Source organism: Schistosoma haematobium, chromosome ZW, assembly GCF_000699445.3.
Source record: "Schistosoma haematobium chromosome ZW, whole genome shotgun sequence".
Lineage (NCBI taxonomy): Eukaryota > Metazoa > Platyhelminthes > Trematoda > Strigeidida > Schistosomatidae > Schistosoma > Schistosoma haematobium.
In genome coordinates, this window is record NC_067195.1 from 19,668,804 (window position 1) to 19,696,405 (window position 27,602).

Here is a 27,602-nt window from a genome sequence, read left to right on the forward strand (position 1 = left end):
CCTCAGTGATTACTGAACTTTCAAATCATACTGAAAATAGTTCATAGTGAGTTAAAATAAAAGATGGAACAAAAAATCTACTTAACTAAATCATAGAACTGTTACCAAGTGTCCAAAATGTTTTCAATACCAACTACAGTTCCACGATTGTGATGTTTACAAACTTACTATGACGTCAACTGTTTTAACATTAAGATAATATATTCAGAATGTATTCGGACAAATTGTTTTCTGAATTGACATTTACACAAATAATTAATATGTTCATAATTATGTCAAACTGACCCTAAATAATAAAGACGGAAAATAATATCACATGCTATTAATTCGAAAAATTGATCTCATATTAGTTACTGTGACTTCGTTTGTCAACTGATTAATCAATTTAATGTAATTTCATGTATATAATTCGTCATTACTTTCAGGAAACATTTATTTATTTATTCGCCATCTCATTTTTGTATGAGCTGTAAAACTATTCAAAGAAAACTTAGTTCTTTGGGGTTTTCAATAGCCTAACATAACTTTTCTAGTCCTTAATAAAGTTATTTGTTAACTAACATATCAATTTCACTAATGCGAGGTTCATAAGCTTGTAGTGTCAGTTATTATGTTAAGCTCATATCCCATTACTCATCACATGTCTGTAGCTTACTTTTGTGTAACTATAAATATTGATTAACGCTTGGTTAAATGGAAGATGGCTTACCAGCCATCTCCACCCTGCGTCCTTTCTCTTCTTTCTATTCCATTCGCTTTATATACAAAATATATGTATTCACTAGTCCATTCTCGTTATTCGGCTTACTTAATTCCGTTATTAACTAACGCGATTTAAGTCGATGATAATATACGCGGATAGGCGATAACAAACATTCATACGATCTAATTGGAGTCAGGTCCACGGGCCACTAAAAGCTTTCGATGCATTAATATAATACTGTTTCAAAAATTTCCGATTATTTATATGCTATTAAACAGATTATACTGGTGAATAATTCAGTAAATTATTTCTAGCATTTCATTGTTGTATAAATCTTTTATCCGGTACACTTTGATGAACTCGATTTCAAACCGTTATATTGTTTGCTTGGGGGAAAACTGACGGCAGTTGCACATTAGTTCATGGAATGTATTATGAAATACATCATTATTTGACTATGAAAAATATCACCAAAATTGAATACAAATACATTGTAAGTCGTCATTGGTAGTGAATTCTTCTTTTCCTCGAATAGCATGTTTGACACAGAATAAAAAGATGGCTGATGATTGTCAACAAAAGCAGCATTTTAGTCTGAGTAATCTGTTTACCAGATTCGAGTACTCAAACAGTATCTCCATAGTTAAATACAATGTAAACCTTGATTCATGCAAAACCTTTATGAACATTTGCTCAATACTATTCTCAATACATTTTTTGGACTTAAAAAGCGTAATTACAAGGACTTCCCTTCTAGGCTTCCTTGTTTCAATAAAAAAACTAGACTTCTTCCTTACAATGTGCAAACAACATCTATCACGACACATGTGCTTTAGGACTATGGAAGTGAATTCGCCACTGTTAGTTGTTCCATCCATGAATAGACAAGGAATATGAGGTCATTATAATTTTTACAGTAATAATTCGTTTAATTTATTCTTCATTGTATCAAATTAATGTTAATTTATGATTGTAAGGGTTTTAAATATCATGTTTTGTTTCATTGAAATACTCGTCTCTCTATCCTGAAACGATATCAATTTTCTCGGTAAACAGTAATAAAATTTTAAGTTTTGTTACAATGTTCAGTTTTTTTTTATTTAAAAGAGCTGAACGTATTTTTATCCAATGATTCCTACTATTCAGATTCGCTTGGGATTTATATATGTTGAAACATAGTTCTGTTAATTCAGTGGAGTCAAAAAAAGGACTCTAAAAAGATAATCACAAAAATGAAGAACGCTAAATGTATTCCATGTTGACCTAAAAAAGAAGAACTTTTCACGGAACGTGACAGGAAGCAACCATGAATGATATTATAGCTATATAATGAAAATCATTCATAGTGATATTCAACTGTATTCTGGCAATTTCCATCAATGATTATTTCAATATTACATTCGAGTGTATAATGACGATTTCTTTTGTGTGTGTATGCAGTTTGGTATTCATTTAAGCCATAATTACTTCAACTTAATTGATTATCACGAAAAAATGAATCTGTATATAAAAGAGTGATATTTTTCCCTAAAATATATTCTTGTTAGCCTCAGGCCAAGTTTTGTCTTCCTATATTCTGCAGATCAGTAGGATAAAGGATTGTGGGGGGTAGCAGTAGTATTTCTAAGAGATTAGTATATTATCAGTACAGATCCTTTCTCAATTGTCGTGCATAATCCACTCAGGCATATCATGTTTCAACATAGTTCACTCTGAATTTGTTAATCATTCGTTTGAACAAGAGAATATTATGATGTAAGAAACATTTCCGAGTTTATAGTGGTGATTGAATACATCTGATTTCCTGATACATTTTGTGTTCCTCATCATATATCATGATGGGTACACTCATATTCAAGTAATATTCATACATTGTAACCCAATACTGCAAATATGAGGTGCCATTAATCTGTCAGTACGTTCCACTAAGTTTATTTGGTTGGAATAATATGTAAAACAGTAAGGATCGCATAATACAAAAAGTATATTTTCATGTGGTTACGAAGCAGAGTTCATGTAATGTGATAACACCTACTAGAACAATATATTTCAAAATCTACCTTGCCATGAAATATCAGCTATCAAACTACTGATCTGACCTGATGAACATAAGTCTGTTAAATATTGATTAAATAGCTTGCATTATGAAAATCCGTATAAAGTATTACAAAAAACACTGTTATTCAAATGGCATCAGTAACGGGAATTGACTTGCACATCGAGATATGTAGTTTAATTACTTGTTATTTAATCAGTTATTTGTCAACTGACTTCATGATCCACCTCATGTATTTCACCAATCACATAGATATTTAAGGAATAATGAATAAGCGTCATTTTCACAGGTATTAGAACAAAATATTATTCTGATCTACGTTGATAACGATTTCATTCTACACAGAGAACAAACCAACAATTTAAAACTAGCAAAATATCTAGTTAATTATACTTCCCAATTTACATTATGGAATTGAGTGTATGAATCAATTAAATTCTTACTTCTTAGATTAGGCCAACCAAAAATCGAAATTGTCAGACTAGAACAGACTTCAAAATTAAGTTAGATGAATATTAAAAATACACTAAAAGAGCCTAGGGAATACGTTAAAGAAGGGAAAAAAAAAAAAGATTTAACTCACTCATTAGATTAAAATACTCACATTCATTACAAACTGTGTTGTTGTTGTTTTTTTCTAAATAGTCTTATAAAATAACGACAAACACATTTTGTTCAACTGACAAATAATAAAAAAAAAGAACAAACAAACTGGACTTTACATCACTTCTACTTTATGATCATGCGAACTGAAACTATAAAGAAAAAGTGAATTTTAGCATCAAGATTAAAGTTAGGTCAACTATAGTTTCATGTTAAGGTGGTTCAGTCTTAGAATACTTATGATGCACATGAAAATGAATACTATGTGAATGAACAAAAAACATTACTTGATGTTTTCTATTTTTTGTTTCTCACTGTGTTAATGTGTATTCAAACTTACAGACAGACGGTGATTGGTTTTGATTTAAATTCTTAGGTGAAAAATGTCAGAATTTAATGTTTCATATTATTTTCATTTTACATAAGACTAAATTTCTTGTTCATTTTATATGTTATAGTCTGAACATAAAACAGATTACATTCCCTATTAACTCCGTAATAAATAGATTTAAAACATATAGGAATAAAATTACGGAGAACATAAGTTTGAAAACGCTTCATTCTTATTCATATGCACGTCAGAATGTAGAATTTATATCTAGAAGAAGTTGTTTTCTACTAAGATTATATTTGAAGGAAGATACTTATCTTTTAAGTCTCAATCGAATATTTGATTACTATACCTTCATGAACTGATTAGTGAACGTTTGCTTGATAGTCTTTACTATCTTAAATCCCGTTTTTATCGTATTTATGTTCATGACATTAACATAACCTGAATCTAGTCTCCAAGTAACAATTAGTCGATGAATTAGTTATTGTTTCAGCAATGTGTGACTGAACCAGCGATGATGAAAATACCGTAGATATTTCTTTCATTGAGACAGTGGGAAACAGAGATTACAGTCAAGATATTTTGGAATTAAATTACCTATACTTCTACAGAAGTGTGGGTCAGCAAGAAACGATTGATGACATCTGAGCGTTCCAGGGAAGCCTCACTGACAAGGAAAAACAACTGGTCAGAATATACTGATGAGAGATTATACGAAGTTTGTTCTCACAGTAGAATAAAACGATCATCAAAACCACTATATCATATAAAGTGACCATTATCTTTGTCTTTGTATGTATGGGCACTAACTGACTTTTCAGATCATTTCACCACATTTGACCTTATATTACAGAAAAGTTACAATGCATGATTATGAGGTCAGAGGTGGATCGGTAAAATGATAAATACGAGGATGGGTACATTAACTTGAAACGCAGCTATTCTGAATAAACAATTACATCCTAGATTATGTACATGAAGAAATTATTTAGTTCGCTTCTTTTGAAGTTTGCACTGAACATAATATTTGGAAAGATGACTATTTGAGAATGAGGCCTAACGAACGTAACATATACTTGATTTAAAAAATCGTTTCTGATCACCAAGTCTACTATGATATCAACAGTGTTTTGGTAAGGATTCTTTATTAATGAGCTCTCAAAACCTAACATGAATTCGAGCTCGGAAAATTTGGATTTGTTTTCAACTATCTATTTTTCATTTTGAAAATCATAAACCATCTATTACGAATGGAACTAACTGTATTGCATCATAAACTAGGTATCATAATGTTTTGTTCTGGTATAACTTTTATTTCTTTATCAAATTTCAGTAACTGTTGATATCAACTGATAAGTATTGGAGGTTATCATCCAATGAAAATAATGGTTTTATAAGGATTAACACAAGAGTGAATTACGATCAGTTATCATGCATAAATACATTCCAAAGATTGTTGAACAAGTGACTCTATCTTAGTAATTATAATCTGTAATACAAGGAAGACATTTAACTCTATGCATATAATTTAAACCCATATATTTGTGAAAAAAATTGACACGATGAATATGCTCAAAGTATACAGCGAAAATCTTCGATCAGGAAACTATCAATAAACAAATGAAATTTTTGCATATGATAATCAAAGGGTTCTTGTATACTAAATGTAAATTAGACATATGAAGACGTGGGATAACATACTAAGGTTATCGTTTTTCGTTCTCTAATCATAGGAAAAACTTGTTATCTGCACCAGACCAACCTACCTTCTCCAAATAACAGAACTGTTTTCAGATTAGATACTAACACTACCTTACTGAACTATCTATTACATAATGTACTTAAAAAAAAAAGAAAATTTTATCCACTTTCTGGATCTTCAGAGGTGCATACTATAAGTCATTAAAATTAGCATTTATAAAAAGAACTATAGATTGTATCATATGCTGTCGATGCAATCCATTATTGATTAACTCTAAATGAAATTAACACAATTATCCAAATTTATTTACTGTAACAGCTAAAATGGATAACTTTAAAAGAAATCAAATGTAAATAATTGCATATTTGTTAATACTTACAATCATTTTCAGTAAAAGAAATAGAGCTGAGGATAAATGAATTCAATTAAAGCGTACTGTATATAGATCTTGGGGCTAACGATTGTTAATAATAATATTGTCTAGAAATATAAATAAACTGAAGATAAATAATCTGTTTACAGTGAGGAGATAACTGAATGAAAAACAATGAAAGCATCAAGATGCCTCTTATAGTGGTAATAGAAAAAAAATCAATAGGTGATATATCTTGAAATCTTCAGTGCATCAAAACAACTGCTGTACCAAGCTTTTGTCCAAAACGTCTAATGCAAGATACTATGATTTAATTTACAAACTATTGAAAAGCTGAAATATTCCCGATTACGATGAAAAAGTTAATAATAATAATAACAGTAATGATAATGATAGTAATAGTAATAATCCAAAGATTGATCACTGTATTATTTCTCCCTCCAGTCTAAAATTATAAATGATTAATCCATAGCTTAATGGTCCGAAATAAAGTCTCTGAAATTAAAAACAATGTAATAAACTAGAATTCAATGTCAGAAATACAAATAACGAAGTTTAACATTATATTCATAGATACTTTATGTCCAGTTAACCCCGACAGCATTCACTCCATTTTATATTGTACTTGTTTAATTTTACTCTTAAAATAAACGACAGTAGATTTTCATGTACATTTTCTCTGAAGTCTCAGCTTCACCATGATACACTTTTAGTATGTTTTAGTCAATAATCAACATGAAAAACCTTTTGAAAGTATGTCATCAATCAACACAATCATAATATTTGTGTTTTGTGAGAATTCAATGGTTATGACTAAACAGGAAGTTACGGATAACAGTTCTTCTGTGAAACATTATTTCTTAAATATTTTATGGAGTCTTTGAATTTCATTAAGTAAGCGGTGAGACTATAATTTATGGACGAACCAATCAGGTATAAGATGACAGGTCTCGGATTTAGGCGCAAAATTCACTCATCCATTTGGTTAAATATAGTTTTGACATTATAGCTGATGTCAGTTTGTGATGAAAACCCATCAACTGTAAATCATAATTCTAATTCTTCACACTGCTTTATAACCCTCATTTGAACCTAGTTATTAAGTGGATACCCTCAAGGTCACTTTAACGTCGCTCAAAGGTCGTCCATAAATTATAGTCTCAATAAGTAAGCTTCACTAGTCTTTTTTCTAAGTTTAAAAATCCCCATAGAATATTCAAAAACGAAGAATATTTGAGCGAACAATTGTTTTCAATAACTTCATCATCAGGCTCTACAGTTATAAGTCCATTTAGTAATTTAGTAATTCTAAACAAGACAGACTACATAGATAAGATGAATTCACTACTGAGTGATCAAACTAAATTCCAAAAGCTTGGGTCATGTAAAGACCTCAATGAAAAGACCGAACGTCAACTAACTGCAGCATTAAAATTCCTAAATCAACACCAACACATCTCTGAGCATACCTATAATATGCTTAAGCCTTCTGGAACACATACCCCTCGACTATATGGTCTACCTAAGATCCATAAACCTGATATTCCTCTACGCCCGATACTGGATATGGCAAATTCACCATACCATTCAACAGCAAAATGGTTAGTTAAGTTATTAGAACCATTGCACCAAGAACTTGCTAAGCATAATGTTAAAGACGTCTTTGAATTTGTTGATACAATTAAAAATATGAATATAAATGGAAAAACCATGCTATCACTAGACATAACATCTTTGTTCACTAACATCCCTCTGACTGAAACTATAGATTACATACGTGAACAACTGATAGAAAAGAAAATAGAGATTCCTATCCCAATAAACAAAATGAAAGAACTTCTCTTGAAATGCACTATGAATATCTACTTTAAGTTTAACAATGAATTTTTCCGACAAGTAGATGGGGTAGCAATGGGATCACCTCTAGGCCCGATCCTTGCTAATATTTTTCTAACCAAACTAGAAAATGGACCGCTTAAAGACATCCTAAATAAGCTTGATTATTACTGTCGATACATAGATGACACATTAATCATATGTGACGAAAATATCGACAAACAGGAGATGTTAGACGCTTTCAATAATGTCCACCCAGCCATTAAATTCACCAGCGAGGAGGAAAAGGACAATAGCATAGCTTTTCTAGATGTCCGACTCTCTAGAAGAATAGATGGTTCCATAAAGCGAAATATGTTTAGAAAGTGTACATGGACGGGTCAGTATACCCATTTCCAAAGCTTCACACCTCTGCAATATAAAATAAATTTGGTTAAGTGTCTCAACCACAGAATCAAGGTATTATGTTCTGAAGACAGTGTGGAGGAAGAAATAGTTATACTAAAGAACACATTACGTAATAATGGCTATCCGGATAATTTCGTCAAAAAATACCTCGTACAAAGTATTAAAAAGAGAAGACATTGCGACACGGTCAGTAAAAAGACCTTATATCTGCAACTTGACTTTAAAGGCGACATAGCGGGTGATATTCTAACACGTCGACTCAAAAGATCTGTCGAGAGGACGTTTCATGCCGCCAAGTTACACATAACTTTCTCGACTAAACCAGTACTCACACAACTAATCAAGGATAAGTTACCGAAGATGGGCTCCTCCATGTGTGTATACCAATTCAACTGCTCCTGTGGAGCTAGTTACATAGGCCGTACTCAGAGGGCTTTATCCTTGCGTGTTCGTGAACATGTACCAGCATGGTTGGGAAAAGGAGTCACCAAATCGATTAACAGCACCATTCTTTCTCACTTGGTAGATAGTGAACATCATATTAAAATAGAGGAAGCTTTCTCTGTTTTATATCAAGTTCCAGAATATCTACCTCAAGGAGCTAGATTACGACTGCTTTACACAGCCGAAGCCATCTGGATCAACTCCAGAAGACCTAACTTATGCATCCATAAAAAATATATCCAGCCTCTATGTTTACCCTGGCCTACGACTAGATCACCGAATACCTAGACTGAATATTATAAACCTCTTACCCCTTCCTTCCTTCATTTTTATTTATTTTCCTTATTATCATTATTTGTCATTATCTATATCTTAATCTTCATATCCATCATTCGCAATTTGTTGACCGTAATTACCTTGATAACACCCCCCTTATTACATATTATATTCACACAACATTATTATTATTATTATTATTATCTCAGTTGACAAAATTATTTTCAATTTTGCAATAGTACTATTATCTTATTGTGACTGAACAATTTACTGACCTTTATTGAATGATCTTTCTAATTTGCAAATATTACAATTTTTTGAAGTATATATATATATCGTAACAGATGCAAACGTTCACCATTTTTAACACATAACATTGTCAAACTCATTAAAACGTGCCTTATTTTTGGCCTTTGTAAAATATTATAATTATGGACTTATAACTGTAGAGCCTGATGATGAAGTTATTGAAAACAATTGTTCGCTCAAATATTCTTCTTTTTTATAAGTTGATAATATGCACTTTAAAAAAATATTGACAATAAACATGTAAAACTATGCAATGTAGTTGGACTTATTGCCTGTTGGTTGACATGATTGGCATTAGATCACTGAAATTTAATTAATGTTTGTTCATTAAGAATCTTGTTTTGAGCGTCTTACTTGTCGTCTACATGTGTTACCCATAAGTATGATCATTTTTACAAGTAGTTCAAGTTAATAATAATATCAACAATTGTGGCTTTACTCATTGGTGTATGTTTAATATAATACGCGATTATCAGGATACAATAATTCATTAGGTTCAATTTACTCCTCATATAATGTTATTTCCTACAATTCGTTTGTCGGTAAATACGGTACTGTAGAGCATTATATACTTCCGTTCTTGATCATAGATTCCAATGTATCTATGTTCATGTACTACTGTGTATTTTATTCCGGTATTCCCTACCGATAACCCGATAATTATGTGATTACTTTTGAAGAGAAATCAAAACATATCAAACTAAATACAAATGTTTATGAATTTTCAGAAGTATACATGATAAAAATGTTTGCACCCGATTCTTTTCTAGTGAGCAAAAAACATTTGGACACTACTGAAATCATTTTACATGTTAGCGGGAAGACACGACTAACATTGTACGTTGAATTAGTCCAATACCAATAGTATTCATGAAGCAACATATAACCATAATGTCACAGTGAATTTCGTATTTTTCTTTAAATCTTAAAAAGGTTTTCATCCCATTCGAAAATATTTTTTAGCCTGTTTCGTCTAATGAAATAAACAGCATTTCAGAAAAGAAGTTATTGAAGTTTTTTTTAGAACGGAATAATTCCTTTTATTTTTACCTTGATAATTTACCGATTACTAGCCATACGGTTTTGAACATTGACGATGTTATATTCCCATTACCCTAATACTTATACGTGGAAACGAGGAACCACTACATTTCCCACGATACAAGGTAAGAACACAAAAAGCTCGTACAAGTAAAGATTTATTCACTCCAAAACATGATGACTCTAGTCAAAAATATGTCCATTCATCTATTGGTTTGTATACCTATTTGATTATTATCTCACTGAACATGGTACACGTTAATTTGATACTGAGAATATCATACTGAAAAAAGTTCACACTGAAAATGAAGTCAATCTTATACTGAGTATGTTATCACATTGAAAATTAGATGAATATTATTCTGACTAGTTATCACATTGGATTAAAAAGGGAAGTATTATTCGGCAACAACCACACCAAATAAAAAAACACAGTCTCCCTTTTTTATCCCTTCTGATCGGAATGATCTTCACATGGTGAACGAAATAACTAATCTTGAGTAGTAAAATTCCAATATTCAACACTTCATCTACTGATTCTGACTTATCAGTCAGGACGACCGAAAATGTATTCTTGATTGCATTACATATTTTAGCGTTTTACTTATTTTTAGCTTTACAAAAAGCTCTCAAAGAATATGAAAGGACAACTTATTCCCACTTTATGGTTGGCGATTCTCATTTCGACAGGAATCAGAAACTGTATTTTAAATTTATATGTTATAGAAAAGGTCAAGGATCAGCTAGAAGATCTATCATTCATATCCAATGGGGGTAAGTCAAATTATTTTATAATATTTTGTTACCTGAAGGGTCGCTATAAGTACTCAATGTCAATCCTTTATACTTCGTAAATTTATTGAAGGTTACTAGATTATTACTCGAGAGAATGTGGATCATAATCATGATTGCATCCCCTAAAACACAACAACAGATCGTGTATTAGGAGGTTGACTGATACGAAATTCGAGAGCGTCCGATCTTTTCTGATTTTGGGGACGGCAACTTTCAAATTTGTCTATTTTGTATGTCAGTCTTACAGGAAGCGGCTAAAATATGCGGTACAAATTGTTTTCACCGGCCAATCTATGTTATTAGTAATGTAGATATTTCCATGAATGGAATGTAGGGGATTACGCCAAAATGGAAAACTATATCACTTTCTTTAGCGGATTTTATGAGTATCAAATGAATGAGGATAATGATCTTTAGTATTTTTTCTTCGCTGAAGCTAAACAAATTTATTTGATTAATTATTTCTTGGATGTAGATGATTTATTGGGATATATAAAGCCAACAACAAAAATTTGTTTATGTATCGAATTGGGGCCTTGTATAAGAATATAATGGCCATATCGATCTCTGACACCGTCATTCTTCGTGAAACTTCAACACTGCGCTCTCAATTTCTGTCGTTCTTCAAGCGTTTAAGTGATAATCGAGATCTGATTGGGATTGTCACAGACGATTTATCAAGGATTGTTGTTGCTATAGTGGAAGTGTAGCCGAACTCGCATCACCTCTGAAGCGTTCGTTGAGGGACAACATTATGGACGACGATGCAGACACCAACGAACTTTGCCACGTATGTCATCATACTCAGCCACTACAGGAAACTTCTGAAGAAGCAACTTGGAATACAATGTTTCATTTATAATATTAAAACTTTGCTTAGATCTTTGCTCCCTGTATTAGAAGTAAATTAAACGACACTTAGTACATTATTTTATGAAGTTACAATATTTCAAGCTTAACAGCTTATTTTGATCCACCTTCAGTGATAGCCATAGCATAAGATATAATTTAATATTCCTTCTCGCATTAGTCAGACTACATATATGTGATAGTACAGAATATTGATAATGAACCCATAAAGAAATTCGGTCTACAACAACAGTACTGACAACTCATTCCAACGTAGTCACACCATTCTATCATATTTTCTAACTCAAAAGATCAAGAATCTGTTTACTTGTTCATGATTTTTTACAGTAATTCATTAGCTATCAATAGGAAATTTGATGGACGGTAAACACTTATTTTACAACTATTGTCGTCTTGACATATTTCCTTCAAGTCTACATCGTTACATATAACCCTCCTTCAGATATTCGTCTGTTAATGTACAATTGATGATTCAGTGTTGTCTTTATTATTGTTAACTTTCTAAAATCATACAACATTGTTTTATTGAATTACAGGTTACTTTACTAGATATTTAAATATTTAGACTATTATCATTGAAACATTTGTCAAGTGACAAATTAACTGTAAATGCCTTTTTTTCAGTTTGAGTATGTGACATTGTCTGCAAAGCCATTTTCATTTTATCGAATGACATAATGGGATTCTTTCATGGTTAATTATGTGTACTTTCATGAATTCTAAAATGCTGTTAATTAATCAAAAGACAAGTTTGTTCACTGAATAATCTTTCGAAATTTTCACAGATTGAAATCATGAGTCAGTTGAAGCCGTCCAGTGCTTCCAGGTTTTCCATGATGGTCTAGCTTCAACTGACTCATGATTTCAATCTGTGAAAATTTCTAAAATCTCCACAAACCCCTTCTGATAATCTTTCGAAATGTTAATCATACAGTAATATTAGACTAATTCAGCATTTAGCATTAATCAAGTGTACCATTTGCATTAGGTTACCACGATTACATATTCAGATCATTAGACATCTATGACAAACTTTGTCAGCATAAATCTATTAGTGAAATGATAAGTTAAGATAATCCATGAAAATGGTTAAAGGGAAAACCATTTCTACCTTGTGAATTTTTAAGTTTATCAATTTTCAGGTAATAGTAATTACCATTGTAATTAGAAATTTATAACTATTTACAATAAACTGATCATTATAGCCAATAAATAGTTATCAATTTAGTCTAGTTTTATTTGGATGACATGTAAAATCATTCCATCTAAATGGAAATTATATGGGTACATTATTTTAGGATAACTAAACAAAATAAGTTCTGTTTCTATGTGATTATTAAAAGAATTAATTCAACCTGTCATTTCAGTATCTATAACCAATCAGTAGTATCATGACAGTCAAATAGGATTGATGTGGCTTTTTTTTCCAAGTTAAAATTTTCTACTACAAAACAATTGAGTCGTCTGTGAACTGAAATAAAATTTAACTATAACATTCCAAATGTCGGCATCCGATCAAAACAGTTTATGCCAGATGGATCTCAACTATAATCAGATTGCAACGATGTACTATTTACAGGCAACTAACGAATTCGTAAAGGTAACCCAAAGGGTTCTCCTAATTAAATAAGCACACATTTTAAAATGCAGGTTAACCAATCACTTATAATCAAATATTTATAATCACGATCCAAATTTTTATCAATAGGGGTTATGAATCTCAATCGTGTGTGAAATACAACTTTTAAAAACTTTTTAAAAAGTGGCCAAGAACATATCAAGGAGCAGTTATCAATATCGCACTATTAGATTCTCGGCTAATAACATATTTTTATCATGAAATGTAACAGAAAGCTTATTCATATATTCGAATTTATCTGTTACTATTTATACACGTCATCTCAAAACGATAAAAATCGAATTGAATAGCAATTTATGTTACGATCGAATTTCATTGATAAAATATCAGTTGCTTCATTGTATACATCATTCGAATACTTTCAGTTAACGATAAAACTAATCACATATAAACAGTTGTACATGGTATTATGTTATATGAAACCACATTCCTTTCATTTGACTTATTGAATTTATACCACTAAAAAAGGAGATTTTATAAGTTCAATAATACTTGGCAGCTTGCTTGGATATCTGGGCTACTGATTTTTCCTACCATCTAAATATTTCACCAAGTTAAATTTTTGTTGATTTTAACACATTAATTATGTCTATTAAATGCATAACTTATTCAAGTGCGTACATAATTGCTTATAACCCATCGCTTTACAAGGTACTAAAAAGCATAATTCGGGACACCTCAGTGGCCGGCATTGAAAACAATGAACACTAATCAGGCGTCGATGCCTGATCTGCTGAATTCCAACCCCCGAACACTAATTGGGAAGGTGGGATACCTTCGGTCCTTACTAGGTCCAAACGCGTATCGTAATTGTGGTGTAATCACAATTCAAGAATACTAGTTAAAACATTTACACGACGATTCCCTAGTATCACTACATGGTTTCAATACTTAATATCGAGGCAGATCAAGCAATAAGAAAAATTATGGCGGCGGTGTAGCTACATTTGTAAACATGGACTTTTGTGGATCTAAATTTGCATGTGTTAAGTTTTCAAACGACTTTATCGAGTCATTTGTACTAGTTTGAAATTTCCCATTCATGTTTAAGACTGTAATTGATCACCCGTCATCAATCGCGTTTTTATCGAGTTTGACAATAAAATGTCCTCCAAAACACTTGAGCAGGTACAGTTATATTTGTGTTATCAACATTTATGTGACTTTGGACTGAATTTCATATGCATTGTCTGTTTTTATTGATAAATTCACTGAATTTCCTGTTACTCGCTTCACTGATTCGCTTTCAATTATATGTGGTAATTTTAGTTCTTGTGAATATATCTTTCTTTCATATTAAGTTTACCAAAATGTTGTCAATTTTCCCACTCATCTGGATACGCATTTATGCTTAGTTTTCATTAATGATTTAGTAATGTGTTCCATTTATTAGTTCTGATCATTGTATTATTTGTGTTCTACCTAAAGTATGTAGGAAGCTTGCGTAGAGTACACTCTTACACCAGATGGAAAAAGTTAAAAATAAAAACTATTCAGAGGAGAATATCCAACATTTGAAAAACATTTCGTAGGACAAACTGGGATTTATTTACAAATGACTAATTGGGAAACATTGTTGATGTTGCCACTTGCTATATTAAATCCTACCTTGATATTTGTTATCCCACTGGAACTAATTTTGCATGTTTTAACCGGCTTACATCCCCATAACTAAAACGATTTCAGAGGGGAAAATAAAGAACGCATGGGGATAAGATCTCCACTGAAGTTCGAAAGCTAAATAGTTGTAGGGCCAGTGAATATCGAATCGATCGACGATCCCTGTCAAGGCCAAGGATAACCAACGCGCATCAGTTATTTGTACGCCATGGGCTGGCCCATGCGGCAGTGGTCTTACCTTCGCTTGTATCTACTTTAACAAATATATTTCTTTAATAACGTCCTTTTTGTTGAACAGTCTTCAAAGTATCTATGGTACCTTGATACGTGAATCGGGTAATCCACGGAAGGTGCTGACTACGAGGTGTGACTTCGATGTTAGCTGGTTCGTTATACCATTCCCGTCTAACTCGATTAAGTCTCCAATCATTGAACATAGATCATGTACGCTGGTGATCTACATGGTTTAATAAACCAAGAAATTACGCGTCTGAATTAGATGCTCATTCAGATACTCCTATCTTGTAAAAATTCTTGAAATATATGGAAACTATTTAAAAAGCTTACAAGTGGGAGACGCATTAGTGGAAGTCCCCAACTGTATGTTTGTTATGTAACTAAGTCATTTGTAGGTCAATAATCTGATGTGATTCTTCCATAAGTTAAGGGAAGAGTTGTATTTGAACTTTTACTGAAACTGACTTTCGAAAATATCTCCTTTCAGTTAACTCGTCCTACTGTTTAGGACTTGACCCAAACCTTTTTTTAGAAATATGTTGATGTTTTGTGTTATACATTCACGACCACTTTTAGTGAATTCTTCTAAACTGATTTTATACCAAAAATATGGAGAAAGATAAAGATAATCCCAATACCGAGGAAAGTATCTGGCAATAAGAATGCGAAATTTAGACTCATAGCAATAACTTCGTCTTTTCTTAAGACAATGGAAAAACTAATGCTACTCCTATTTCAGCATGCAATAAAGAACTATATTGATCAATATCAGTTTGCGTAAAAATTCAAGAGAAATACCTCAAGTGCTGCTGTTCTTCATCATAATATAGTTTTCAGTTTGTAAAAGGGCAAGAAGTATGTTTGATGCGTATTTCAAAATTATAACTCTGTTTCAAGACTACTACTATCAAACAAGTTTGCCAGAGTTAACACTGACAGCTGGATAACTAGATAGGTGTGTTCTTACCTCTCTGGAGGGAAGTATTCTACGTCTTTACTATATCAAAATGTTGTGCCACAAGGGTCCATTTTCTCCTCTTTTCTCACTTTTTATAGGCAATCTGCCATATCCTACAGAAAACACTTTTGTTAGATATGCAGATAATCTCATTGTACGTATAGTAATTTCTGATTCTTCAAATCTCCTCAGAATGAATGGGTTCTTATCGCTCAATGAATGATGGTTTCCTGTTAGTGGTCTCATATTTAACCTTTCTAAATGTAAAGCTGTTAATTTGAGTCTGAGGAATAAACAGCACAGAAACATCTAGTTGAAATCCCATAAAGTGTGTATTATCGATGATTCCGTAATAAAAAGTGTTGGAGGCCTTCTATTTTAATGTAATGTTTTCCTCTGATCTCTCTTGATCGTTGATTAAACAACGTTTTTCATTTGACTTATTATGTAAAGAAACCACATGCTTTTGGAATTATTCCATATTTACTGTTACGATTTATAGATTCTTGTATATAACCCGTTGTTCTTTACTGTTCCGCATTATTCTTTCCTGGCATTTAATAAAGGTTTTTGCTGTGTTGTAGAGAGTACTGAAGGCAGTTAATAAGGTATATGGTTAATCTTTAGAGGTCATTATGAATATGTTTGTAGATAGACACTCTAAAACTTAGAAACACCTGGCAAGTGTTACCTTATTAGTTGCTGACCATCCTTTCACTTACATCTTTCTCCTCGTATATAATCTAGTAAAACGAGGTGTCAATACATTAGGATCCACAGAAGCCAACAAAGGTCATTAACATTTAATTTCCTTAACTTATCACTCTTATATCAATCTTTCATTTATTTTGATGTAAGATGTAGAAATAAGACAAATTCAAATTTACGACACATTCCCAGTTGAATACGACCGACTGACCAGTCATTTTACGAATACTATTATTATTCCGTCTTGAGATAAAATGAATTATTAGTTTTTTAAGTAATTTGAGTGTGGATTTATATTTCGAATATTTAATTGCCGTGAAAATGATGCCGAACAGAGATCAACTATTATATATAACATTTTTACTAACTTACTGAATATTAAAAACTGTAAGGAATGATTCTCGATGTTAATGAAGATTTAATTTAGGTCGAATTCTTGCCTGTAATTAATGAAAGTTATCAATTAATTAGATGGAATAATAGGTTCATAAGTAAATTACGTTCTAATGAAAACATCATATTAAACATGATCTAATCTTATTACATTCATTTTTTACTGGTTGTGTTAATGTTTAGACTTTGTTTGAAACGAAAAGCACCTCCTGGATTTCACTGCTTGCTATCATTCATTTATGTTTAGTCCTATTGCATTTTATAACTATTGATTGCAGTTAATATAATAGACATTTACCAAATGACAGTTTTATTCATAAAATGTGAATAAATGGTATTATTTAGAGAATGAACATTAAATATAATTTGATTTAGAAATATCAGTTTGAGGAAAGCAAACGTTATGATACAAAAAATCAATGCTAGAATTATTCTATGAAAGTTTGTTTTACGAACTATGATAGTTATTAATAATCCTGATTCCAGGTTTAAGACTATTAAAGGAACCTGATACTAAGAATATACACAATTCTATGCATTAAATAGTACTTCCTTAAATAGACCATAATTTGCTGGAGAGTCCAAATGTTACATATTTACTGTATATTATTTGAATCTTAATTTTTGTAATTGGTAAGTTTATTCATTTTCATTCTACCAATGAGAGTTCAATATTAGTGGAATTATATACACCACATCTCTTGTTCAAAGAATATCACTTGTGAACACACAATTCAATTCAACTGTAAAAAGGTCAATAATACAATTATTTTTGTATAAATAAAATCATACAGTGTTACTACAGCTAATAATTATTCGAGGTACAAAACTCATGGATTTTATTTTTAAAAAGATTCAATATAGAATAATCGACTATTGAGTTAGGACTCCATGATAAAAGAGAGGAAAGTAAAAAAGTATTCAGTCAACGGATGGAATAGATTAAATGACCATAAGCTCAATGGTGAGTAAATGTGACTTGTGAAGTCAAACAAATTGTTCATTAAAATTAAGTTCTATTGGCTTTTAGTTTAGTGGTTTGTACATATCGTTCATACAGCAAAACTCAAAGCTTATCAGTTCATTTCTGTGTGGAACCGTGTGTGCTGCTGAGGATACTTTAGGTAGTCAGTTATGTGCAACCTAAAACCTGACGTATACATGCATCGGTCCAAGTTATCACACTTTATCATCTCTTGCTTTACAAAAGATTAGGCACGGTTTTGAAAGAATGAATGAATGAGTGGATCAGAAAAATGTAAGATAATCTCAGGTTTCAACAACCAAGAGAAGACAGAGTGAGATCATTTGAACCATTTTAACTGATTCTTAACCTATATCATCCAAAGTCTTCAACGGTCGGTCTTAGAAATAGAGTGGATCCTAACTTAATAGTCTGCAACTATTAACATGGCTCAGTCTCATTATCAACGGCTCCATGAAATTGTGCCATTTTCTGTTTTGACCGCTGTTAGCTTTCTTTCAACCTGCTTCTGGAGCAGCAAGTGTCGCTTGTCGAGCTAAGAGGTATTTAGGCATACCTAATACACGTTCCAACCACCTCAGCTGGTGAAGGTTCTCAACTTGGTCAACCTATTTAGCCGCTCGCTAGTTCCCTGTGCCTAACCGCAACACTACTCGTTCGATCGTCCAACGGAACATGACCGATGCTTCGAAGTCATATATGTTCAAAAACCAGAAGCCTAGGCTTATCTATTACTATGTTTCACAATCATAAAATAATACCGAATGGGTTGTTAAGCAGTACACACATCCTTTAGTTGACAGATAAACATCTCGCCTCAGCCACGATTGATTCAAGTTAATAAGGCCAAACTATCCTTTCTGAATTCATGCCAAGAACGACTGAACTTCGCAGACTAAGTATTTTACGCATTCCTAGATAGAATTATTTTTTAATTGAAACAAGGCTCTAGGTGGAAAATACAATGATTATCACCCGATTAATTTCATATACCTCTTAATTTATCCAGAATAAAACAGAGTAAGAAAATGTGTCCAAAAATTAGTAATTAATTTGATTAACACGAAGTTCTATAAAATCTAAATATTCAATAGTATTTAAATGAAAGCATAAATAACTTACAGGAAAATCGGCTCGTTTAGTTTGATTGTCACACCCAAGAATATGCAACTGATGATTATCATGTAATAAATGGCACACACTGTCATAATCCATCGGATTTCGAATACTGTCCATAGTGTTTCGATTTATATCCTTACTACTACTGCTACTACTACCAACATTTCGGTTATTGTTTAATCTCGGTAAGCTAGAACAACTAATAGAATATACCAAAGAATTTGTCAAAAAAAGAGTGAATTATATAAGTTCAGTAAAAGTTGTAAGTAATGACTATGTTACATGGAATCATTATTAGACATTCATAGTAAAGTTATATCAAATAGCTGCGTAATCAAATCAGCCAGCTGTTTAGATAACAAATTAAGTTACTTTTCTGAATTCAAATCATATCATATTATTTTACAAAACTTACTACGAAGAACAAAACTTCCGGTTTCGATAGTAATAAACCACTTTCATGGTGTTGTGTTCTCTGATCTAAACGGTTAAATTGTGAGGCGATTATTAAAGAAGAATTTAAATTACCAAAACCTGCGCATGAAGTGTATCCTTATTGTTATGAACGGGGAATTAAGAAGCCCAGACAATTACGAAAGCTATTTTCTTGGGACGTTATTGCATTTCATTCAAAACCTGTAAAACACTTATATTTATTTTTGTCCCTATCTTATTCTACATAACACGAGCTTTCGTTCTATGTATCATTCACTAGCATACCCTTTTTTGTTCCAAAAATATTGTAATTTAAACATTATATTTTGCACTATAATTTCTACCCTAATTCCCTGTTTCGGGCATAACTGTATTTTTCCAAATTATCCTACGTCGTGGTCAAGATATGCACTTATTTATTCATGTACATTTTCGTAGTAATCCGAATTCAGAGAATCCAGAGTTTAGTGTTCCAACTGTCTTGTCTTCTTTCACGTGTGTGCTTGCCAACCAATCAGGATTTAGAATAGTTCTCTCTACCCCAATCGAACTCACGCGTATTAGACTCAAGGTTAAGCCACTCAGCCTAACGCGTCAAGGTCATAATTTAGACTACACAGACCAAGGTCAAGTCATAACAAGTATCACGGGGTAAAAGCGATCCAAGGTCATAACAACTGGCGACGGAGAATTTTTTTTCTTTCCTATATTGATTGATCCAGTACAAAATGCCTGTTTCATTGGATGACCTTAAAACTATTCTTCAAATGCAGCAAGCACAAAATGAGGCAAATCAGACGAAGCTTTTGGATGCATTCGCACGAATGTTCTCATTACAGTCGTCCTCAGCTTGTCAATCAGATAAGCATGAAAGCATCATAAATTCTATTTCTGAATTCCAGTATGATCCTGAAGCTAATGTCATTTTCAGTTCGTGGTTTCACCGCTGTGAAGATATTTTCCGCGTTGAATGCTCGCATCTTGATGACGCAGCAAAAGTCCGCTTACTCTTAAGAAGACTGGGAACACAGGAATATAATAAATATGTGAATTTTATCTTGCCGCAAAATCCACGAGATGTATCATTCAAAGATACAGTCCAGATTTTATCTGATATTTTCGATGAACAGTCCTCATTATTTAATACTCGCTATAAATGCTTCCAAATAACGAAATCTCCAGAGGACGATTATCTCACGTATGCCGGGAAGGTAAATCGACAGTGCGAACGCTTCAAAATAAACGAAATCACAGCGGACCAATTTAAATGCTTGATTTTCATATGTGGTCTAAAGAATGAAGAAGATGCAGATGTCCGTACCAGAATGTTGGTACGCATTGAACAAGAACCAAATATGACATTACAAATGGTCACAACCGAATGTCAGCGGTTACTTAATCTCAAGCATGACACTGCGATGGTGCAACAGAAGGGTAAACCTTCCGGTTCTGATTCAATTAATGCGCTCCGATCCATAAAATCATCGAAACAAAACTGTACAAGCATGAAAAAACCTGCCAACCCCCCATCACCATGCTGGTTCTGCGGAGCATGGCATTTTGCAAAATTCTGTCCGTTTAAGAATCATAAATGCCGCAAATGTCATCGCATTGGCCACAAAGAAGGTCATTGTTCGTTAAATAAACGCAAGACTAAACATCGTAGTGAAAATTCAAAGCAACAATCAAATAGTCAGATTAAAACCACGTTTGCAACCTTTAAAGTTGGATTTAAAAATAGGCGGAAATTTGTAAATTTATTAGTAAATGGAAAACTTATACGACTTCAGTTAGACACTGCTTCTGATGTCACGTTGATTTCAAAGAACACATGGCACAAGTTAGGATGCCCATCCATCCGACCGACAGAACATGTCGCCCGAAATGCGTCAGGAGACATAGTAAAGTTGACAGGAGAGGTCCTATGCAATGTTCAACTTACGGGAAGTAAATTTACAGATGTTTGTTATCTAACAAATCGACACGATTTAGATCTATTGGGATTAGATTGGATTGCACATGTTGATACTTTGAATAAATTATTAGATGAGGTATGTTCTCAAAATGTTTCCTATGATTCTATCCAAATCCCTAATGATATTTCTAAATCAAATGTCTCCGACGAATCATCCTCTCTGGATATTAACGAATTAAATGCTTCTGATGAAACATGTTCTTATGATCTTTCTGAATCAAACAATTCAAATGTTATGTGTTCTCACCATGTCAAATCTAATACCGCCGATTTAGTACCTTCTCATAAAATTTCCAAATCGAATACTTCAGACAAAGTATGCGCTAGTGAAACTGCGGAATCTCATATACTTCGTTCTGATGTTATGTCTACATCAAAGTCTTCTGTTTCCTCTCAATTGTCGTCCGTATCTTACATAAATCATCTTCGACAAAAACATGCATGTGTATTTCAAAACAAACTGGGGTGTTATAAATTCACCAAAGTATCCTTATCACTAAAGGAAAATGCAAAGCCCATTTTCAGACCGAAACGACCAGTGCCTTATGCTGCTCTGTCAGTCGTTGACCAAGAATTGGACAGGTTAGAAGCACTAGGTGTTATTGAGCCAGTAAATTATTCATCGTGGGCTGCACCCATAGTGGTCGTGAGAAAAGCAAATGGAACTGTTCGCATATGTGCTGATTTTTCCACTGGCCTAAATAATGCTCTAGAAGATCACACGTATCCACTTCCCATACAGGAAGATTTATTCATCAAACTAAATGGAGGAAAGTGTTTTGCTAAAATTGACCTGGCTGACGCATATCTCCAGATAGAAGTTGATCCAGCCTCCCAACCATTACTGACGATTAACACCCACAGAGGTCTTTACCAATATAAGCGTTTACCTTTTGGTGTGAAACCAGCACCAGCTATCTTTCAACAAATAATGGACACTATGTTGGCTAATTTGCCAGGAGTCGCTGTCTATTTGGATGATGTAATCGTTACAGGTTCCAGTAAGTCCGAGTTATTCAATCGACTCGATACTGTTTTAACCAAAATATCTGAGTGTGGATTCTATCTAAAAGAAGAGAAGTGTACATTCTTCATGAACTCGGTGAAATATCTTGGTTTTGTTTTCGACAAAAATGGACGACGCCCGGATCCGGAAAATGTACGAGCTATCCAAAATATGCCTCCCCCATCGAATGTAGCAACTCTGCGTTCCTTCCTTGGTCTTATCAGTTATTACAGTAATTTCTTGCCACAATTGCATCGCCTCCGGGCACCCATGAACCAATTATTATCCAGTAATGTAAAATGGAATTGGTCCACTAAGTGTCAAAAATGTTTTGACGAAGTGAAGTCATTATTAACGTCGGATCTACTTCTTACATATTTTGATCCCTCGCTGGAAATCGTTGTTGCTGCAGATGCTTCTGACTATGGTATCGGTGCCGTCATATCCCATAAGTTTCCAGATGGAAAAGAAAAGGCTATCGCACATGCTTCCAGAACATTGACTTCAGCAGAACGCAAGTACAGCCAAATTGAGAAAGAAGGATTGGCATTAATTTTCGCAGTAAAAAAGTTTCACAAGATGCTGCATGGCAGAAAATTTACCTTAATCACTGATCATAAGCCCCTATTATCAATTTTCGGATCTAAGAAAGGTATACCAGTTTATACCGCAAACCGCCTCCAACGATGGGCTACAATGCTATTGGGTTATGATTTCGTTATCAAATACAAATCTACCTCTGATTTTGGCCATGCTGATGCATTATCGCGCTTAATAAGCAATCATAAGCTTGAAAACGAAGATACTGTTATCGCTTCTATATCAGTGGAAGAAGATGTAAGCAGAATGTTGTTTAATTCAACACAAATTCTTCCAGTGACAGCTGCTCGAATCGCTGAACACACTCGCCGCGATCCTATCTTAAGACGATTATCTACATTTATCCAGCGTGGTTGGCCCCCACGTATAACATGAACTGAAACAGTATTATCAACGACGCCAATCTTTATCCATCGTCAATGACTGTATAATGGTTGCTGATCGCGTAGTGGTTCCGTATAACTTACGCTCACTCGTCCTGAAACAACTGCATACAGCCCATCCAGGTACTGGAAGAATGAAAGCTATTGCTCGAAGTTATGTATATTGGCCTAATATCGATGAACACATCGAAGATTTCGTGCGTGCGTGCAGAAAATGTGCTGAGGTTTCTAAGTGTCCACGAAAAGCTGAACTACATTCCTGGCCATCTCCAGAAGAACCTTGGTCGCGTATACATGTTGATTTTGCTGGCCCATTCCAGGGTACGTACTTCCTCGTTTGTGTTGATGCTTATTCAAAATGGCCGGAGATTTTTCCTATAAATCAAATCACTTCGCAACAGACTATCATGAAGCTACGGCAGTTATTCTCCCGTTTTGGAGTTCCAGATGTTCTCGTGACAGATAACGGCACTCAGTTTATTTCTTCCATCTTCTCAGATTTCTGCAAGAGGTTTGGAGTCAAACATGTCCGTTCACCTCCGTACCATCCACAATCGAATGGTCAGGCCGAAAGGTTTGTAGATACCTTCAAAAGAGCGCTACTGAAGGCAAAAGGGGAGGGAAAGATAGAGGAGATTCTTGATGACTTTCTCTTGGTCTATAGAACAACTCCAAACCCATCAACACCAAATCAAATGTCCCCAGCAGAAATTATGTTTGGTAGAAAAGTAAGAACTGCCCTCGATGCCATGAAACCACAGCAAAGAGACATCGGAAAAAGAAACAGAAAGATGGAAAACCAATTTGATCGCCATCATGGGGCGAAACGCAGAATTTTCCAGAAAAATCAAAAAGTATACGTCCGCGATTTCCGATATTCACCTCCACAATGGACCAGTGGACGCATACTTAAGAGACAAGGGAACGTAATGTATGTGGTGGAAGTTGAAGGACAGAAGTGGACACGCCATGTCAACCACATACTGGAAAATGCTGGCACTTCACAGAAAACCGAGAAATTAGACTCAATGTGGAGAATCATTCTGGACAGTTTTGACATAAAATGCTCAGCGACTCAGAAGACCACGCAACCTGAACAAAGTCCTATTAGGAAAGCATCACGGAAACGCAGAAGACCAGATATTCTACAGGTAGACCCAAAGAGGAGAACATACGTTTCCGAAGGAAGATATCAATGATGATATCTCAGCACTTACCTGTATATAGTAACTAACCATTTTTTTTTCTTTTTTTTTAAAGGGGGAAGGTGTTATGAACGGGGAATTAAGAAGCCCAGACAATTACGAAAGCTATTTTCTTGGGACGTTATTGCATTTCATTCAAAACCTGTAAAACACTTATATTTATTTTTGTCCCTATCTTATTCTACATAACACGAGCTTTCGTTCTATGTATCATTCACTAGCATACCCTTTTTTGTTCCAAAAATATTGTAATTTAAACATTATATTTTGCACTATAATTTCTACCCTAATTCCCTGTTTCGGGCATAACTGTATTTTTCCAAATTATCCTACGTCGTGGTCAAGATATGCACTTATTTATTCATGTACATTTTTGTAGTAATCCGAATTCAGAGAATCCAGAGTTTAGTGTTCCAACTGTCTTGTCTTCTTTCACGTGTGTGCTTGCCAACCAATCAGGATTTAGAATAGTTCTCTCTACCCCAATCGAACTCACGCGTATTAGACTCAAGGTTAAGCCACTCAGCCTAACGCGTCAAGGTCATAATTTAGACTACACAGACCAAGGTCAAGTCATAACAAGTATCACGGGGTAAAAGCGATCCAAGGTCATAACACTTATTTATATAGACAAGCATAATAACCTCTTTAAGTCTGCTTCTATTCATATCTTTGATCACCCACACATAATCGTACTAAAAAGGTTGACAGAACTACTGAAAACTACTAGAAATCGATTTCGCAAGCTTTCTTTGAATGATCCACTTGAAAGAAACGATTACATGATAGAATATTATTTTCAAGAATGAGACAGTGTAAACCCTTGATGTAAATCCTCTGTACATAGATATGCCTCTTAGGAAAACAATTAATATTCCGTGTGACTATATCCCGTTAAGTGATTTTTTCTTGCCATTTCCTTTAAAAACTGTTAAATTCACTTTTAAAGGAAGCACTTTCGACAGATTGATGGTGACACTATGGCTAGTCCTTTAGGGCCACTGCTAACCTGTGTTTAGTGTATACATCAGAATGGTAGGCTAGAAGTCAGTTCAAGAAAATTGACTTTAAAAGAGGTACCTGGATGGTATGATAATCACGAATAACAAACGTGAGGATGCAAACAGCTTGTTAAAAGAATTCACTATACATCAAAATTATATTAGTGTTACATGTGAGAAGGAGATGAATAATTAGTTTCTCTTCTTAGATATACTGGTTAGTAGAAGAGATAATGTTTTCTTTATACAGATAGTAAATAGAAACCCTACATAAACGGGGTAATATCTCAGTTTCCACAGTCGCTGTCCAGTCCATAAAAACGAAAGTAAATAAAGGGCTAATTCAATGGGACCAGTAACTTCAACGCTAGTGATATTAAAGAAGCAGTAAAGCTTTTAACTGAAATGTTGATTGAGACATGGTAATTCATTGAAGCCCATAAGTCGGGAAAAAGCCATTTTATGATTAGATGTACTAGGTTTTATGACCAGAAAATAAGCTGATACTGAAACGACTGTGGTTTTTCAACGTTGAATTCATGAATCGATTTAAGCTAGACCACCAATGAAAACCTGAAAGCACTGAACGATCCGATGGTGATCTAACTCAGATCGACTCATGAATTCAACTGTGAAAATACTACAACTTCCAGTAATCCCCATACTGTAGTCTCGTTTTACAGCTAACGATAAATTTCGAGGGCATGACAAATATTGAAAGAATAATGATTGGTTTATGTATTATAGAAATATATGCTCAATGTGTCCAAGTGCATACTAATTCATGCCTAATCATTTAAGGATATAGCATGGTGGAAGCAGATTATCTCTGACCGTGAACACTTTCGAACTTGAATCTAAACTGGCAATAGTGTGGTTACTGGAGCTCATCATTATTACTGAAAAAGAAACCCTTACACTGTTTATTGTCTTCCACATCCATCTTAAAACATTAGTGATAACGGATTATACCATTTCTAAAATTACTAATATTATTAGGGCAACAGGTTTAAGGTGTGTAAAAGGGAAGTGGTGGACAGTTTTTATTAATGCGGGGGTGGGTGTCATTCGCTCTGAATGATACAGTAATGTACAAGCGTTTTTATTCACACCCTCCCCCACATTAATAAATGGCCGTTCACTCCTCCCTTTTATATGTGGCAGTTCACGCTAGCCTGAAGGTACATAGCCTACTAGGGGATCATGCACAGTAGCGTACGACGCACAAAGTGCACTTACATTTAATAAAGAAAGCAATGGATAACAGTCAGTAATAACACAAACCTATTATTATGAAAATCAGGAAATCGGGAATGGTTTATTCCCTTATCACTAATGTTTTAAGATGGATGTGGAAGACAATAAACAGTGTAAGGGTTTCTTTTTCAGTAATAATGATGAGCTCCAGTAACCACACTATTGCCAGTTTAGATTCAAGTTCGAAAGTGTTCACGGTCAGAGATAATCTGCTTCCACCATGCTATATCCTTAAATGATTAGGCATGAATTAGTATGCACTTGGACACATTGAGCATATATTTCTATAATACATAAACCAATCATTATTCTTTCAATATTTGTCATGCCC

General features: G+C 33.6%; 1 protein-coding gene across 1 annotated transcript in view; it reads right to left on the minus strand.

The window, feature by feature from the left end:
• Window positions 1-222: 222 nt before the first annotated feature.
• Window positions 223-27,602, minus strand: part of MS3_00002961 (uncharacterized protein) — a 48,181-nt gene continuing 20,801 nt past the window's right edge. The window contains exons 11-15 of the mRNA XM_051210631.1: window positions 19,413-19,608; window positions 17,285-17,352; window positions 5,778-6,266; window positions 3,343-3,438; window positions 223-286 (exon numbers count right to left, since the gene is read on the minus strand). Coding sequence (XP_051070644.1) covers window positions 17,320-17,352; window positions 19,413-19,608 — 229 coding nt within the window. The 3' untranslated portion in view covers window positions 223-286; window positions 3,343-3,438; window positions 5,778-6,266; window positions 17,285-17,319. The remainder of the gene's footprint in view (window positions 287-3,342; window positions 3,439-5,777; window positions 6,267-17,284; window positions 17,353-19,412; window positions 19,609-27,602) is intronic.